This window comes from Salvelinus namaycush, chromosome 7, assembly GCF_016432855.1.
Source record: "Salvelinus namaycush isolate Seneca chromosome 7, SaNama_1.0, whole genome shotgun sequence".
Lineage (NCBI taxonomy): Eukaryota > Metazoa > Chordata > Actinopteri > Salmoniformes > Salmonidae > Salvelinus > Salvelinus namaycush.
Window position 1 is genome coordinate 39,414,915 of NC_052313.1, and position 17,236 is coordinate 39,432,150.

The following is a 17,236-nucleotide window of genomic DNA, read 5'->3' on the forward strand; positions in this document are numbered from 1 at the left end:
CTCCCAGGTCTGTCTGTGCTTGCCATCCTTACAAGGATATTCTTTGTTTTCATTAACTCACAATTGCCTCGGTGCTTTGTTGTGGTATAAACAAAACCCCCATTGAAATAATCTCATCTATCTTAAATAAAATAAAAATGTAAAATCTACTTAACTAGGCAAGTCAGTTAAGAACAAATTCTTATTTACAGTGACGGCCTAGGAACAGTGGGTTAACTGCCTTGTTCAGGGGCAGAACGACAGGTTGACCTTGTCAGCTCGGGGATTCGATGGTTACTGGCCCATGCTCTAACCACTAGACTACCTGTCGCCCCGTTAATCAACGGTGAGGTATAGAATTCTGTTGGCCAGCGCTCAAGTTCTTAAAGTGATCTATTCTTTTAAAGTAAAGGTGTGTGGAAAGGGAGTATGTAAAATATAAGTTTTATATCTCTAATGGTTAGGACTAGGTAAAATAAGATCTGTGATAAGGGGTAACTTCCACCTCAACCTAGGTGGGTAAGGATGGTGTCGTAAGATAATTATGGAGAGGCTTTCCCAACCCCCTCGAAGGGCAAACTCTTGATTCCTCGTATCGTGACTGCCCAGAGGCCGGCTCTCCTAACTCCTGGTATTGTACTTGGTTAGTTTGTGATGTCTCCTAACTGCTAATATACTACGATATACTATGATTTCTGGTATTGTTATTGGTTAGTGGTGGTGTACCTCCAGCTTGTCCGTGCGTAGAAGCTTCTGGTTGGAGGAGGAGCTCTGCATCGAGCAGGGTTGGCTGCCGGGGACGATGATACTATGGGTGCTGGGCTGGAGCATCTCGCTGGGCATCATGCCCATGCTGTGGGTCATGTGGGTCAGGTAGGGAGCGTAGCTCAGCCCCGGGCTGTAGCCCAGCCCCTGGCTAATAGGAAACGACTGCTACCGAGAAATAGGGGGCGAGGTGGGTGGGGAAGATGGGAGACCGAGAGGGACAGAAATGTTAAAGAGGTGAGAGAGAGAGACGGCAGGGGGAGAGAAAGGCAGAGAGAGAAGAGGTTGGATGAAGGAAGAGAGAAAGGGAGAGACCCCGAAAGTGATAGAGTAAGAAGAGGGAGAGAGATGTAGAGAGAAAAGAGAGAAATAAACAACTGGACACATGGGGGGTAGTAACGCATAGTAGTCCGTTACTCACCATGGTAGGCTGCATGGTCGTGCCAGGGAACATGAAAGGCATCTGTTGAGCCATCATGGCTGCTGCAGTCTTCTGTTGTATGAGGTTGTTGCGGCCGTTGATCTCCAGCTGGGTCTTCAGGTGGGCCGGGGGGTGGAGGTATTTGCAGTTCTCCCGCGTACATCGGCCCTGAAAATGTATTTTTTTTAAAAATGTATTTAACACAAGTTAAAGACCCTGATCGGGTTGTCACAACAGAAATACAGAACATGCCTAAAGGAAACCAAGAGCGGCGCAGCTAAACTAAAGCCGTAGATTATGAATAAACCAGAGGTTAGGCGTATGGTCAGAGGTTAGGCGTATGGTCAGAGGTTAGGCGTATGGTCAGAGGTTAGGCGTATGGTCAGAGGTTAGGCGTATGGTCAGAGGTTAGGCATATGGTCAGAGGTTAGGCATATGGTCAGAGGTTAGGCATATGGTCAGAGGTTAGGCATATGGTCAGAGGTTAGGCATATGGTCAGAGGTTAGGCATATGGTCAGAGGTTAGGCATATGGTCAGAGGTTAGGCATATGCAGACAGTCTTCAATACATTGAATACTGAGTGGCACATTGATATTCACAGCTGATGCTTTTGCAGAAGCTAATGGGGATCCTAATATCAAATGACGAGGAGTTGTGCGTATTGGCCTCAGCAGCCCGGTGGGGCTGTGAGTAGCGAGCTCGGAGGTTTGCGCTTGATGGCTAACTGCTTCAATAAAGGATCTTTAACACCTTACAATGTGTGGCTTTGGCTTCAACGTGTGTTAGCAAGATAATGACGCCAGAGATGGAACAAGGCACCAGACGTTTCACCAGATGTATAAATCTGAAGCATCCGGTATCTATCTCCTGCTGTTGAAATGCCTCACCTCAACACCACCAGGCGGTAAGGGAAGAGCAGTGACCCAATTAGCAGAGCATCAACGCCCCAGTCACGGGTCTATGCTGAAATAGGACAACCTCCCTACCAGTCCACTGACAAACCAGCATACAGCCAGCCGCTCTCCATGCACACGCTGCCTAGCTGGCTCTGACCTCCAAAATAGTTCCACTGCGGTTACTACTGCAGTATGCTAACAACAATATTGTATGGTTTGCAGTAAATGTTAGGATGAGCCTAATGATGACCTTAGACGTGTTTTGCTTGTGATTATTTTGGATTGAGCCGCTAAACATACACTAAATGAAGGCTGAAGGGATCTGTGTAGCCAGTGGTGTCATGTCCATACGGGGCAAAGGCACGTGCTCCTTCAGATTTGTCCTGTTTTAAAATTCTCAGATGTTAAATTACAATATATATATTTTGAAGCCCACATAGTATCATAATTATTTACAAAAATATCTATCAGTGGTATTTTGAGGAAGGTGCCCACTGACTGGACCAGGCAAAGAGTACCCCCCCACACCCCATTGTCCCTAGTAAGTGGTTCCTTCCAAGGTGCACAGAGCAAAGGGATGCCTAGGCAAGACGCTAGATACTCAATGGAGGAGATAGGGTGTAGAGTGACACACACAAATAAAACAAATGTTTTGTTGTGTCTCTGCAACACTAGCCACATAGCAGTTTTATGAAGTTGGCTTTAGCTAGCTAGATAGGTTCCCAATCTCCCAACTTCATACCTAGTTATAAATCAAGTCAGAGTAGCTTTTCTAACTATCTTAGCTGGCATGTCTGCTGGCAAGGTTGCATAATGATTATGGCTCTATATTGTGGGAAAAAAGCTGTTTCAGATGTTTGAAAAATAAAGAAATTCTCCAACTTCCCGAAAGGAGTACCACCCCCCTCCATCCTCACGTACTTCGTGAACACTCTAAAATAATGGGTACGTGACACCTCTGCTTTTAGCCAAGGCAACATGTCAGAGAAGATGAAGTGGACCGCATTCTAGATTACCGAATATTTTTCTTGACATCACATGTCAACATCAACCCTGTAAGGGTGGTTATAAATCTGAACCACACTTTATTTATGGTTCCCCCGTTTCAACATCCAGTTTATTGTTCCGGTCACGAACATGAGCGGACCTTTATTCAAGGAGGGGTTATTGGACCCGGGGAGTCCACAGAACAAATAACATGTAATCACGCTGGTCAGCCCGAGAGGAAATTAGAAACCTGATGAAAAGTGCTTGTTTTCTACCCCACTGTGATAAAAAAGCACCAGTGAGAGCATCAAACTAAGAGCAGCCATTCACACTGATTTGATTTGGGACATGAAGTTAGGCATAGAAGACCAACCTAGGGCCGAGCTGAGGCCAACAAAGCTGTATGTGTGAAGGTATGCCTTATTTATGTAAGAAACTAGCTATAGCTAGATATATGATTATAAGTACTAAACCCATCATACAATCATCACTAAGACAAGTCTGGGGCAAAGTAGGCTACACTGTTAAAAACAAACACTGATATATATTATATATATATATATATATATATATATATTATATTATTTGGTGGATAAAACATAGTGCATGATTGTGTTCCTTTTATATCAGGCCTATCCTTCAAATAACTCATTTCAGGATATGAATGTCATTTTCCCTAGTGGAGGGGCACAGAGGTCTTGGTTTAGTGTGGGGGAAGTCAAGTCACCGGTCGGATGGGGTGCCACTGGGCTGCACTCAACGCCCCCTTCAGTTTCTACAGCTGGTTCGTTCGCTGCACTGTACTCCTTCTCAGTTTCTCTACTGGCGCAGGATATCCCTCCTCCTCCTCTCCACTCCATCCCCAGCCAAAGAATAATGTTATCGCTGCGCCTCGCAGCCAAGAGCCTGAGAGGTGTCAAAACCAATCAGAGCCTCTCTCACTGACGCCACTCTAGGCAGACAGACTCCATGGCGACTGCTGGGAGGGGAAGAGTGATGGGGGATGCGGTGCTGCTGAGGCTGAGCTTTGGATGCCTTCCCTGTGACAATGGCCTGAAGGGCATTAGATAGTGCTGTGACCCCTGACAATCACACGCATGAGTAGGGCCGTGAACACCTGGACCAAACCACAGAACCTAGTTATAGCCTATTTTCTGTGATCAGGGAAAAACTCCGAAAATCCTGGGTTGCTTGTTTAGAAACAAGCCACATGACAACAATGCTTTCTTTGTGACATTTTGCAGCCAGTGTCGTGATTGATTCAATGCATTCGGTGCCAGTTTTGAGCATCGTTACTCACCATTTGAGGGAGGAGTTAAGCAGCCATAAAAAACACTTGGGGAGAGCGTTTCAATTGACACATTAGAAAGGATGGGGTTATATTCATAAGTGTGGGGCACAGCGGTCAATATGCTCTCCCTCTACATTACTTTACTTCTGCTTATTAGCATTGACGGAGCGGTGTAAATTTTAACAAGCGTTATTAAATGATAATCAGAGGGTCCTTTTCAGTCAGGTACTAATGAACTTACAGCCCACTGTCTCTCTCAAGTCACAGCGATGCTGGCTAGTACACTTATGCAGTAAGTACACGTGAGATGACGCAAGCAGGGTCGGTCTGTTCAGAGGGAGTCGTGCCACTGACTTTGCAGATGAGACGACTAGAGGAGCGTTTCTGGCTGGCTCCACTCTCTGAGCAGAGCTGCCGGAGAGCGCCCCGGAGCGTTCCTCGTGTAACAATGACAGCGCTAAAAAGCTGCCTGTCTCAGATGATGAAAAACTGAGCGAGAGACTGTCATTAGAGCTCGAGTCAGATGTTATCTTGCCCAGCGGGGGAATAGAGAGAGGCCCCGTTGTCTTAACCACCCACACTGACGGAGCAAGAATCTATTCATCCTCACCATCACATCGGAGCACGGATTTATGAAAAGGGGCTTTTGAAACCTGAGGCACATGATTACCCCGATAAACAAGTCCATTTCAGACGCTACATCGTTCTGTTCTGTTTCAAAATTTCAGCACAAAGTCAAGGATCTATGCATCTAGCTAACCTGTGATACTAGGCCTAATAATATAATAGGGTTAAGAAGATAATTATCTCTTAGGGGTTTGAAAAGCAATGACAATGAGGCTGGGAGTATAAAATGCTGGCCCCTTTTTACATATTTAACCACAGGACCAGGCTTTCTTGCCACCCACTTTTAAAATGATTGCTCTAGGGAGACTAAACCTTCCTTTTTCTACCCAGTTAGCGGTCACCCTTCCCTAACCAACTGAGTTTCTATGAACAGCCCATGTACATTAGATTAATCCCAGGGAGACGCAGATGAACGCCTGTAATTTCATGAACAGATTAGGATTATGCTCACTTAACCCATTTAGGCCTGTCCCCTTGGAGGCTAATTACACCTATTAATTGCCCATGTGTATCCAAAGTTTTTAACACCGAGAATTGGGGGGGTTTCACATGCATGTTGTGATCAAATCATGGCAAGTCATTCAATCATGGTGTCCCTTTTCCCTTGTCATATTGGGGTAGTCAAATGGAGCCAAAGCTGTTTCCCTCAAGGATCTCAATAATAAACTAGCCTAGTTAGTCTCTTCCCACAGCTGCTGTGAGTTTGGGGCAAGCAAGACTACGAGTACACTGTACGATGCCTGCTGTAGCTATAGCATTGTGCTACATTACCAAAACCAGAATGACACTGCTGCCCTCGACGAGGCCTTGGTGAGGCGGGAAAAACATGTACCCTTAAGGCAACACTGTGGCTGCCTGCTGCTGTACTGGCATGGCCCCCCCCTGCCTAGAAAAAAAAATACCTCCGACCCCCCCACCTTCTCAATCAGCTGTGCACTGAATCGAGACAGTGATGACTGCGTGTCTGTGGGTGGCACAGCACAGAGGGCCGCTTTACCAGGGGCAGCAGAACGGCGATTCAGTTGAGGCCTCCGCTAACTACTGGCCATTTGCATTTTCCTTTCAATGGGGCTCTATTCTGCCTCACCCGAGACATAGGTTCACCATCCATTGAGCCGACAGAGGTGCAAAAAAAAATTTAAAAGTAAAGCTAGACCCTAATTCAGGGGAGGCTGGGTGGCATGGCGGTACCTCTCATTATGTGGGTGGTAGGGGTTCAAAGCCCACCCCCCCCCCCCCCCCTCCTCTCAGTCCATCATTCAAACTCTTGCTCGCATACATAATCGGTACTGGTACTCCTTGTTATTTTCTACTCCCTATGTGTAGCCATGTTATTGTTATTCATTATTCACTGTGTATTTATTCCTTGTGTCACTATTTATGTTTTATAACATTTTGTATCTTATATTTAACTCTGTATTGTTGAAAAAATTACCTGTAAGTAAGCATTTCACTATTAGTCTAGTCTACAAAGCATGTGACAAATTCAATTAGATCTACATGGCTTCGGGGGAAGAGAGATTATGTTGGTGAATGAGAGGGGGCTTTCGTTATGGAGGGAAGTGGTGGGGTTCTCTCTCTCTTTGTGTGACTAGGGTCAGACACAAGCTACTCATTCACCCTCAGGAGAAAGGCGCTGTACAGGGTTCGCATAGCTGAAACCCACATTATGACATTATCACCATCCTGACAGCTCGACAGCCAGGATCAATGGCCTTTTGGAGAAGAGTGACAGATGAGAAGGCCAATAAGACCTAATGCCATTTCAATCAAGGGAGAAGAGTCACCGGGGAAAAAAAGAAGAAAAATGAGGCACTGGTGAGACATAGTGGAACGCCACGGGCTAGGCATCTCTCTGTATGTTACAGTTAATACGCTAAACATGATTTCTTCATGCCTTTGCGTTTCCAGAGACATCCACCACAACTCCTGAGATGACTGCACCTCCGGAGAAACTCGGACAACAAAAAGTCCTTTCTCTTTATCGGTTTGTCCTTCTCCCCGGCGACGACTTTGCTCGCTGTGAGAACTGACACTAATTTCTCTGACAAGAAGCAGGGAATATCTGTAATCCCTTTACACCATATCAGAGGGGCTTGTGTCTCCAATGACCTGGCCGGGTGGCCTCTTCTCTTCCTCTCAGTCACTCTCCCGCTCTTCGTCTTCCTCTCTCTAGGTCTCGCTCTCCATCTCTCGGTCTCTCTCTGGGCATTAATGGCTGCTGGCATGTCAACCTTATTCCCAGTCAGGTGTGACATTTTAGCAAAACCTTGTGCAATGAGAACCCAACAGGATGGGCACTTACGGAAAAAGCAGGTCCCGACACCACTCTGAAAGAAAGCAGAAGGGTTCTCATTGCTGGATGCACACAGACAGGAGGTCCCTTCATCCTCCTTAGGGGTAGTGGTGTCCCTTTCCGGTGCCCTATTCCACTCAAGCCCACTGTAACAGGTTCACCTTAGCCATGAATACTACTCAAGGTGCCATGACATCCGTAAGCAGTACTGAGCACCATAGCTGCAAATGGCTCTCATGTTGAGGCATTCAGCTCCATGCACACAGCTCTTCTAAAAAGGAAATAAGCACTAATTGAAATGCTGTACTTCCATACTGAAATGATATCCTATGGCTTTTAATCTTGACATTTGAGAAGATGAACTATACCTATTAGCGTTTCCTTTAACTTAGAGTTTCTTACATCATAGAAATAGTCAAAAGTACAAATCAAAGAAGAAAAAAAACGGTAGATATATCTGTAACAAACCTTGCCCATTTTGTATAAGGCCTACATGTCTGGCGAGTCTCATCATAAGGCTATTATGCGACAACACAAATGAGAGCCACTATTAACAAAAATAAATTATGGATCAAAGGACTGTTTTTGCTTTTTTTCACACACACACACACACACACACACGTCTCCCGTTACATTCACGCGCTGCCTACTAGATTACAGTGTTGTCTCGGCGGTAATTACATATGCCTTTGTTTCAACACCCGTAATCCTAGAGATGGGCGAGCGGTGCTACCACTGACACGCCTGAGATTACCCCAGGAGTGTGGCAAAGAGCCTCCCAAGCCTCCTGGCTTTCCACTACAGAGGAGAGAAGAGCGAGAAAGAGGGAGGGAGAGCGAGTGAGTGAGAAAGATAGGTGGTGATAATTCCCCCCTCCTGTTCTCTCAGACGCAGACACAGTGTCATCTGTGTAGGGACACTCCACAGCAGGGGTCCCTCTACCACGGGCCCACACACAAAACACACACACTCCCAAAAACACACATCTCCATCTGGGGAGAGGGCGTTGTATAAAAGTGTGGCAGGCAGTACTGTGTATGCATCAGAAATAGATCACCAACTCATTCTAATTCTTTGACTAACATCAATGAGAGTGTATTCGGAGTGAGGTTCTGCCTGGAATATTGAGCACACACACAGTTTCTGTGAAAGAACACAGCTTGAAAATAGCAGGGTGGCACTTAATACAAATGATGAACCTTGAGATACAGCAGAAATATACACAGTCTTTCTGACTAAAAGCAAGTCTAATTTATGTGCTTGTTGAAAGAGGACTGTCTGACATTGGATTGTTGTGGACGAGTTATGAGGGAGCGTCCAGACCTAAGAGCGAGGGCAAGTTTTTTTGTGCATGTATGTTACAGAGCTGTGTGTGTGTTCTGCTTGCCTGTCAACATAGAGATAGGATTTGTGTGTGTGTCTTCAATGCTCTTACAACTCTCTTGCCTCCCAGGTCTATGCTGTAGCCCAGTAGGCTGGGCTGGTAATCCAGTGAGCCCTGCCTACTCCAGTTAATCTGATCATCTGTGACCTGCTGAGACATGAAACCCACCCTGTTGAGCTGCACTAATCTAACGACACACACACAGGCACGCACACATACACACAGGCGTGCACACACGTACCATTCCAATCTCTGTGTTGACCGGCCGAGTTAAAGGACTGAGGCAATATTCCTTACAACTAAGCCTAACTGTCATGAGCACTCGGAATCCATTTCAGACACTTGCGTACCAGTTGTAGATTGGCCAATTCGTCACTGACACCTTCTAGGAGGAAAATATTTGTAGAATAAATACTAGCCAACGTCAAGCTGCAATTAGAGAAATATAGCCATTTCGAGAGAGAAAATGAACAACAATTGCTAGCCTAACTACAGTGCATTCGGAAAGTATTCAGACCCCTTGACTTATTCCACATTTTGTTACGTTACTGCCAATTTCTAAAATTGCTTAAATATATATATATTTTTTAATCTAATAAATGAAATCTTGCATTTACATAAGTAAATCAGACCCTTTACTCAGTACTTTGTTCTAGCACCTTTACAGCCTTGAGTCTTCTTGGGTATGACGCACATTCTTCTCTGCAGTTCCTCTCAAGCTCTGGGGAGTGTCACTGCACAGCTATCTTTCAGGTTTCTCCAGAGATGTTCGATCGGGTTCAAGTCCGGGCTCTTGCTGGGCCACACAAGGACAGTCAGAGACTTGTCCCGAAGCCACTCCTGCGTTATCTTGGCTGTGTGTGTTGTTGTCCTGTTGGAAGGTGAACGAACCTGCACCCCAGTCTGAGGTCCTGAGCACCCTGGAGCAGGTTTTCAAGGATCTCTGAACTTTGCTCCGTTCATCTTTCCCTCGATCCAGACTAGTTCCCCAGTCCCCCCACAGAGGAACTCTGGAGCTCTATCAGTGTGACTATTGGGTTATTGGTCACCTCCCTGAACAAGGCCCTTCTCCCCCGATTGTTCAGTTTGGCGGGGCGGCCAGCTCTGGAACCGCCAAGGCCCTTCCTAAACTTCTTCCATTTAAAAATGCAGGCCACTGTGTTCTTGTGGACCTTCAATGCTGCAGACATTTTTTGGTACCCTTCCCCAGATCTGTGCCTCGACACAATCCTGTCTCGGAGCTTTACGGACAATTACTTCAACCTCAAGGCTTCGTTTCCGCTCTGATATGCACTGCCAACTGTGGGACCTTATATAGACCGGTGTGTGCCGTTCCAAATCATTTCCAATCAATTGAATTTACCACAGGTGGACTCCAATCAAGTTGTAGAAACATCAAGGATGATCAAAGTTAACAGGATGCACCTGAGCTCAATTTCAAGTCTTTTCTTTTTATAAATATTTTTTTATAAAAACCTGTTTTCGCTTTGTTATTATGGGGTATTGTATGTAGATTGATGAGGAAAACATTTACTTAATCAATGTTAGAATAAGGCTGTAACGTAACAAAATGTGGAACTAGTCAAGGTGTCTGAACACTTTCCAAATGCACTGTATACTGTTGATTAGACACCCCAATGCCCATGGGATTCAGTTCCAATCTGTTAGCTAGATGCTAGTCACTTCTTGATGTTTTTTTTATTACTGAAAATGGTAGGGGAAAAATTGGTATGAGTTTTTCCTTGCATATACGTATTACCTCCGGGACTGAGCAGCTCCACAGAGAAGTCCTCTTTAAAAGGCATACTGAAGGACCTGGCCAAGGAGGGCTGCACACGACCTCCAGTATGCCTAAGTCTCCAACCTGGATTACACAATATTTGCACATTATTATTTTTGTAATTCTTCCAGCTCTGTCAAATTGGTTGTTGATCATTGCTAGACAGCCATTGTCAAGTCTTCCCATAGATTTTCAAGCAGATTTAAGTCAAAACTGTAACTAGGCCACTCAGGAACATTCAATGTCATCTTGGAAAGCATCTCGTGTAGATTTGGCCTTGTGTTTTAGGTTATTGTCCTGCTGAAAGGTGAAATCATCTGCCAGTGTCTGGTGAAAAGCAGACAACCAGAATTTCATCTAATCAAATCAAATTTTATTTGTCACATACACATGGTTAGCAGATGTTAATGCGAGTGTAGCGAAATGCTTGTGCTTCTAGTTCCGACCATGCAGTAATATCTAACAAGTAATCTAACCTAACAATTTCACAACTACCTTATACACGCACAAGTGTAAAGGAATGAATATAAAAATATATGAATGAGCGATGGCCGAAAGGCATAGGCAAGATGCAGTAGATGGTATAGAGTATAGTATATACATACGAGATGAGTAATGTAGGGTATGTAAACATTATATAAAGTGGCATTGTTTAAAGTGGCTAGTGATACATTTATTACATACATTTCTTTCCTTATTAAAGTGGCTGGAGTTGAGTCAGTATGTTGGCAGCAGCCACTCAATGTTAGTGATGGCTGTTTAACAGTCTGATGGCCTTGAGATAGAAGCTGTTTTTCAGTCTCTCGGTCCCAGCTTTGATGCACCTGTACTGACCTCGCCTTCTGGATGATAGCGGGGTGACCAGGCAGTGGCTCGGGTGGTTGTTGTCCTTGATGATCTTTATGGCCTTCCTGTGACATCGGGTGGTGTAGGTGTCCTGGAGGACAGGTAGTTTGCCCCCGGTGATGCGTTGTGCAGACCTCACTACCCTCTGGAGAGTCTTACGGTTGTAGGCGGAGCAGTTGCCGTACCAGGCGGTGATACAGCCCAACAGGATGCTCTCAATTGTGCATCTGTAAAGGTTTGTGAGTGTTTTTGGTGACAAGCCAAATTTCTTCAGCCTCCTGAGGTTGAAGAGGCGCCGCTGCGCCTTCTTGACCACGCTGTCTGTGTGTGGGTGGACCATTTCAGTTTGTCCGTGATGTGTACGCCGAGGAACTTAAAACTTTCCATCTTCTCCACTACTGTCCCGTCGATTTGGATGGGGGGGATGCTTCCTCTGCTGTTTCCTGAAGTCCACGATCATCTCCTTTGATTTGTTGACATTGAGTGTGAGGTTATTTTCCTGACACCACACTCCGAGGGCCCTCACCTCCTCCCTGTAGGCCGTCTCATCGTTGTTGGTAATCAAGCCTACCACTGCAGTGTCGTCTGCAAACTTGATGATTGAGTTGGAGGCGTGCATGGCCACACAGTCATGGGTGAACAGGGAGTACAGGAGAGGGCTGAGAACGCACCTTTGTGGGGCCCCAGTGTTGAGGATCAGTGGGGTGGAGATGTTACCTACCCTCACCACCTGGGGGCGGTGGGTCAGGAAGTCCAGGACCCAGTTGCACAGGGCGGGGTCGAGCTTAATGACGAGTTTTGGGGGGGTACTATGGTGTTAAATGCTGAGCTGTAGTCGATGAACAGCATTCTAGGATTTTGCTGGTGCTTAGCTCTTATGTTTATTTTTATCACAAAACATCCAATGACAAGTATACCCATAACATGATGCAGCAACCACCATTCTTGAAAATATGGAGAGTGGTACTCAGTGATGTGTTGTCTTGGATTTGCCCCAAACATAACGCTTTTTATTCAGGACATAAAGTTAATTTCTCTGCCACATTTATTGCAGTTTTACTTGAGTGCCTTGTTACAAACAGGATGCATGTTTTGGAATATTTGTATTCTGTACAGGCTACCTTCTTTTCACTCTGTCATTTAGGTTAGTATTGTGAATTAACTACAATGTTCTTGATCCTCCATTTTCTCCCATCACAGCCATTAAACTCTAATGGTTTTAAAAGAACCATTGGCCTCATGGTGAAATCCCTGAGCGGTGTCCTTCCTCTCTGGCAACTGAGTTAGGAAGGACGCCTGTATCTTTGTAGTGACTGGGTGTATTGATAAGTGTAATTAATAACTTCACCATGCTCAAATGGATATTTAATGTCTGCTTCAAAAAAGTTGTACCCATCTACCAATAAGTGCCCTTCTCTGCAAAGCATTGGAAAACCCTCCCTGGTCTGTGTGGTTAAATTTGTGTTTGAAATTCACTGCTCAACAGAGGGATCTTACAGATAATTGTGTTAGTGCGGTACAGATGAGGTAGTCATTCAAAAAGCATGTTAAAAACTATTATTATAGTCCATGGAACTTATGTGACTTGTTAGCAAATTCTCTCTCCTGAACCTATTTAAGCTTGCCATAAGAAAGGGGTTGAATACTTTTGATTTCAAGACATTTGAGCTTTTAATTAATTTGTTTACAAAAATCAATTTGACATTATAGTTAATTGTGTGTTGGCCAGTGACAATCTCAATTTAATAATTTCAGGCTTTAACACAAAATGTGGAAAATGTCAAGTGGTATGAATGTGCAACGATCACATGTTAGATGCCTTTATTCAAAACTCTAGAATTTCAATTGATATTCTAAAAATCACCAGTCACACAAGGGAGCCTCAGCAGGTACTCCGCACACTCAAACCATAAAAACCACAAAGTTTGCACAGGCACTTAAAAAAAAAAATCTTTAGGACATGGAATTCATTTTAAAAAACGTATTGATTTTTTAACTCTGCCTCCTTTGTTTACCTTTATGTTTTGAGTACATGCTTAAATCTATAGCCATGTCATTTTCTCTCTTACGCACCGGCCACCATTCACCTAAGCGCCGACCCTCATTGATAGCGTGTCGGGTGTCGAGTGTTTCAGAGTGATATAAATCCATAGCCCAGACCAAGGGGGATAATGGGGTGGAGGGAGGGATAAGGTGGAGGGAGAGCAGGAGCCGATCTTTTCATCAAAGCCCCTTTCCAACACACTCAGCAAATGGATGAGCACAGCTGCGTCCCAAATGGCATATCATTCCGTATTTAGTGTACTACTTACCCATAGGGCTCCGGTCAAAAGTAGTGCAATAGGGTGCCATTTGGGACAGACCAGGAAATCTGTAATATGGGAGACATGGCTGACGCAGGCCAGTGTGTCCAAGGTTACAGTGTTGGGTTGTGTTATGGGCCTTTTCTATTCATTCACAATTCATTGAAGGAGAATGCTATATTAGTAAATCACACTCAAACTACGAAGTGGCGCTTATAAACAATACATCAGTCATTCATATGCGTTGAAATGGCACCATATTCCAGCTTAAGGTCAAAAGTAGTGCAGGTAGGGAATAGGGTGCCATTTGGACACAGACACCCTGATGAAGGATGTCATCCGGTAATGTAAAGAAAGAAGCATTTTTTTCCATCAACCTCAACTGCCCTTCAAGAGTGGCTTAGTATATTCTCGCATAACCTTAATTCATGCACGTTGGTTTGGCATATACCTTTTCCTCTACCCTGTGCATTTCCGTCATCTTTCTATAATATGCCACTTTTTATCCAAAGCGACTTGAATTACTGTGAGTGCATCTTTATTACATTTATGTGATCCTTACAGAAACTGAACAAACAACCTTGGCATTGCTAGCATCACACTTTTACCAACTGAGCCACACAGGACGAGCATGACAACCAAGCGAGGACAGAATGCATACAAAATGTTGTTTTCTGGTTGGGATAGAGTTTCCTCTGGTGACAGATATCCCCCTGTAGGGCTGAACTCAAGAGCCTCTGAGGGCTTAGAGACGCAGTGGCAGCTCCTCTCCAGGGCCATGTTCATAAGGCAGCAAAAAACATGAAACGGACTTAAACAGGGACGGACTACCTGGACTTGTCCAATGAGAAATACACATTTTTGTTTTCCTTTGCAAAGCGTTTTAAAAGTATGCATGCCCTAATGAACATGACCCAGAGGTAGCTAGCTAGCTAGGTAGGTACTGTATGTAGGCTCTCTGGTGATGTGGGCCTTCTGGCTCTAAATATAAGCCCACGGTTGCCTCGCGCTACAGGAAGTGAATTAGAGCCCAAGAGTGATGACTCACACAAGCCGCTCAAGTGGAGTAAGCACACCTTTTATTTCTACCGTCAGCGTACACACACGCCAGAATGACCAAGCCAACACTCCTGTATCAGGAATAGAGGGAGAGTGGGGCAGAGCAAGACAGAGAAACCCCCCCAGAGAGAGTTTGTGTTTCTATGAGTATTCATAAAGCCTGTCTAACAGAGACAATAAATTAGTCTCATTTCAACATTTGTTAAAGAATGTAAACGTTGAATTGCATTGGTCTTTATTAAAACAATGACAAATGGAAGTATAAGAGTTTAGAATCCCTGCGTCACCGGAAGAACACACGCTCACTCCTTCCGCTCCATCCCTCCACCATGTCACTCCTACCTCTCCCTCCAAACCTCCCACCTACTTTTTCACTCCCGCCCTTGTTCCCACCTACCTCTCCCTGCCTTCCTTCCACCTACCGCTCCCTTCCGCCTAGGGTAGTTATAATAACTACAAACACAAACACACCATGAGTTTTAATTAACTGCAACACTATATGCGCTGCCAATTTGTGTCCCCCCCCACCACCACCACCAATACTCCCATCCATCTTTCCCTCCCACTGTACACCCTTCTCTCCCTCCATGGGATCGTCTGGGGAAGTGTGTAGGCATCCCAAATGTTACACTATTCCCTATATAGAGCTCTACTTTTGACTAGAACCCATGGTGCTCTAGTCAAAAGTAGTGCACTATAAAGGGAATAGGGTGCCTTCAGGATACAGCCAGTTTGTAGGCCCTGACCCTGTGTGCGCTGCCAATTAGTATCCCCCACCTGTCCCTGCGGGTCAGTGGCGCAGGCATCTGCTGGGTGTGAAATTGCCCATCTCAATTTCATCCCTGAACTCTGCATGCCCCCCGCACACCTGCCCCTACCACCAGCAACATCTATAGACCTTTACCACACGACCATAAACTGGGGGGAAGGGAGGAAAGGCATGCTGCAGATAGCCTACTGCTGGAGTATATGGTGCACTGGGTCGTATCATTCGTACATACCAGTGCAACATTTTGCAATGAAAACAGGTGTTTCTTATTGGACAAGTTCAGGTAGTCCCTCCCCATTTTGGTCCGTTTTATTCCGTTTGGTTTTTTAGTGATTACAACCCTGGAGTGTGTAGAGCACTGGAGAACATGGAAACCACTGCTGTTGACTGAAAGGCGACTAGCCTAATCTAGTATTTGTAGTTGGCAGTTATGTAATTACGAGGTCCTTTGTTCATGGTCAAATCATTAGGCACCCTTAGTGTAGTTGGAATGGTAATCAATCTGGCCTCTGTAATCATTGGAACGTTATCCACAATTGAAACGCATGTGCACAGTGCAGACTGACAGATGCTATCCTGTCACAAAGTTCAAGGCAACAGTAAACATGTCGTTCCCCACGAAAGATGCAGCAACACAACCCCCCAGCCAATTGAGATATCACATGTGACCAACACATTTCAGGTAATTACTAAAGCTCCCGCCTTGGGCCAATCAGTGTAATTTTGTAAATGCCAAATCTCTATGGCAAGACGCATCATTCACCCAAGTTTCGCCAAAATCGGGCTAGTGCCATCTGAGATATGGCGTGTGACGAACGTACGGATGGAGACAGATCCACAGTTCTCTCCCCGATTTCATCGTGGGGGACAATTTTGAAATGTGACCTAACGGTTTACATGTTCAGCGATTGGAACTCTTGTAAAGCATTCCCTGACGGATACATATGTGTGTGCCAAATGGCACCCTATTCACTAAATATAGTGCACTACTTCTGATCAGAGTCCTATGGGTCGTGGTCAAAGGTAGTGAACTACTCCGGTCAAAACTAATGCACTATATAGGGAATCGGGTGTCATTTGGGACACAGACATCACGTGGTATGTTGTTTGCACGTCGAGGGAGTTTCAGGTAAGATTCAGTGGGCAAGAAAGAGAAACACCAGCTCATTACACAGAGGTGCTATTTTGGTGGCCTCCACATCTGGTAGCCCCTGCTTTGATCATTAATCACTGGTACACTGCAGACACTCACACGATAAATGAAGTAGATTCCACATTAACAGCACGTTGGGTGCCCACCACTGCAACCCACGGTCAGTATGATAGCAGTAAGCTGGGGTGTATTCATTAGCTCTGCAACATAAAACATGTTCCTTATTTGACATATTTGGGTAGGACCCACCCCGTTACCTTCCGTATGATTCCAAATTAATACATCCCTGGTCAGTCACCTTAAAAAGGGGAAATTGATATCATATTGCATATCTTTGCATTCGGATAAGATATAGGCTCTGAATTGCATTCCAATGAGTTTAAAAGTATAGTCAAGTTAAGCCTATAGGCAGTATGGACCTTATAATTATATTTAAAAAAAGGTCCAACGGAGCCATTTTTATCTCAAAATCCTTTCAGGCTAACAATTAAGTACCTCACTGTGATTGTTTTCAATTAAAATGGTCAAAAAGAAAGAAATGCTGTAGCATCTTGGCAAAGAGCAATTTCTCAAGAACAACATTTGCTTGGACTGTCTGGGAAAGACAATCTGAAAACTAGCCATTATTAGCAAAGAGGTTTGGAACTCTTTTACTAATTTACAGCTTGCTTCCCTGTGC

General features: G+C 44.8%; 1 protein-coding gene across 5 annotated transcripts in view; it reads right to left on the bottom strand.

Moving 5' to 3' along the window:
- Positions 1–17,236, bottom strand: part of LOC120051218 (muscleblind-like protein 2a) — a 78,864-nt gene that overhangs the window by 28,638 nt on the left and 32,990 nt on the right. For 3 of the 5 annotated variants that reach the window (XM_038997958.1, XM_038997956.1, XM_038997955.1), the window contains exons 3-4: positions 1,166–1,333; positions 706–912 (exon numbers count right to left, since the gene is read on the bottom strand). In XM_038997958.1, the coding sequence (XP_038853886.1) occupies positions 706–912; positions 1,166–1,333 (375 nt within the window). The remainder of the gene's footprint in view (positions 1–705; positions 913–1,165; positions 1,334–17,236) is intronic. The other 2 variants (XM_038997959.1, XM_038997957.1) reach the window with 1 other exon arrangement.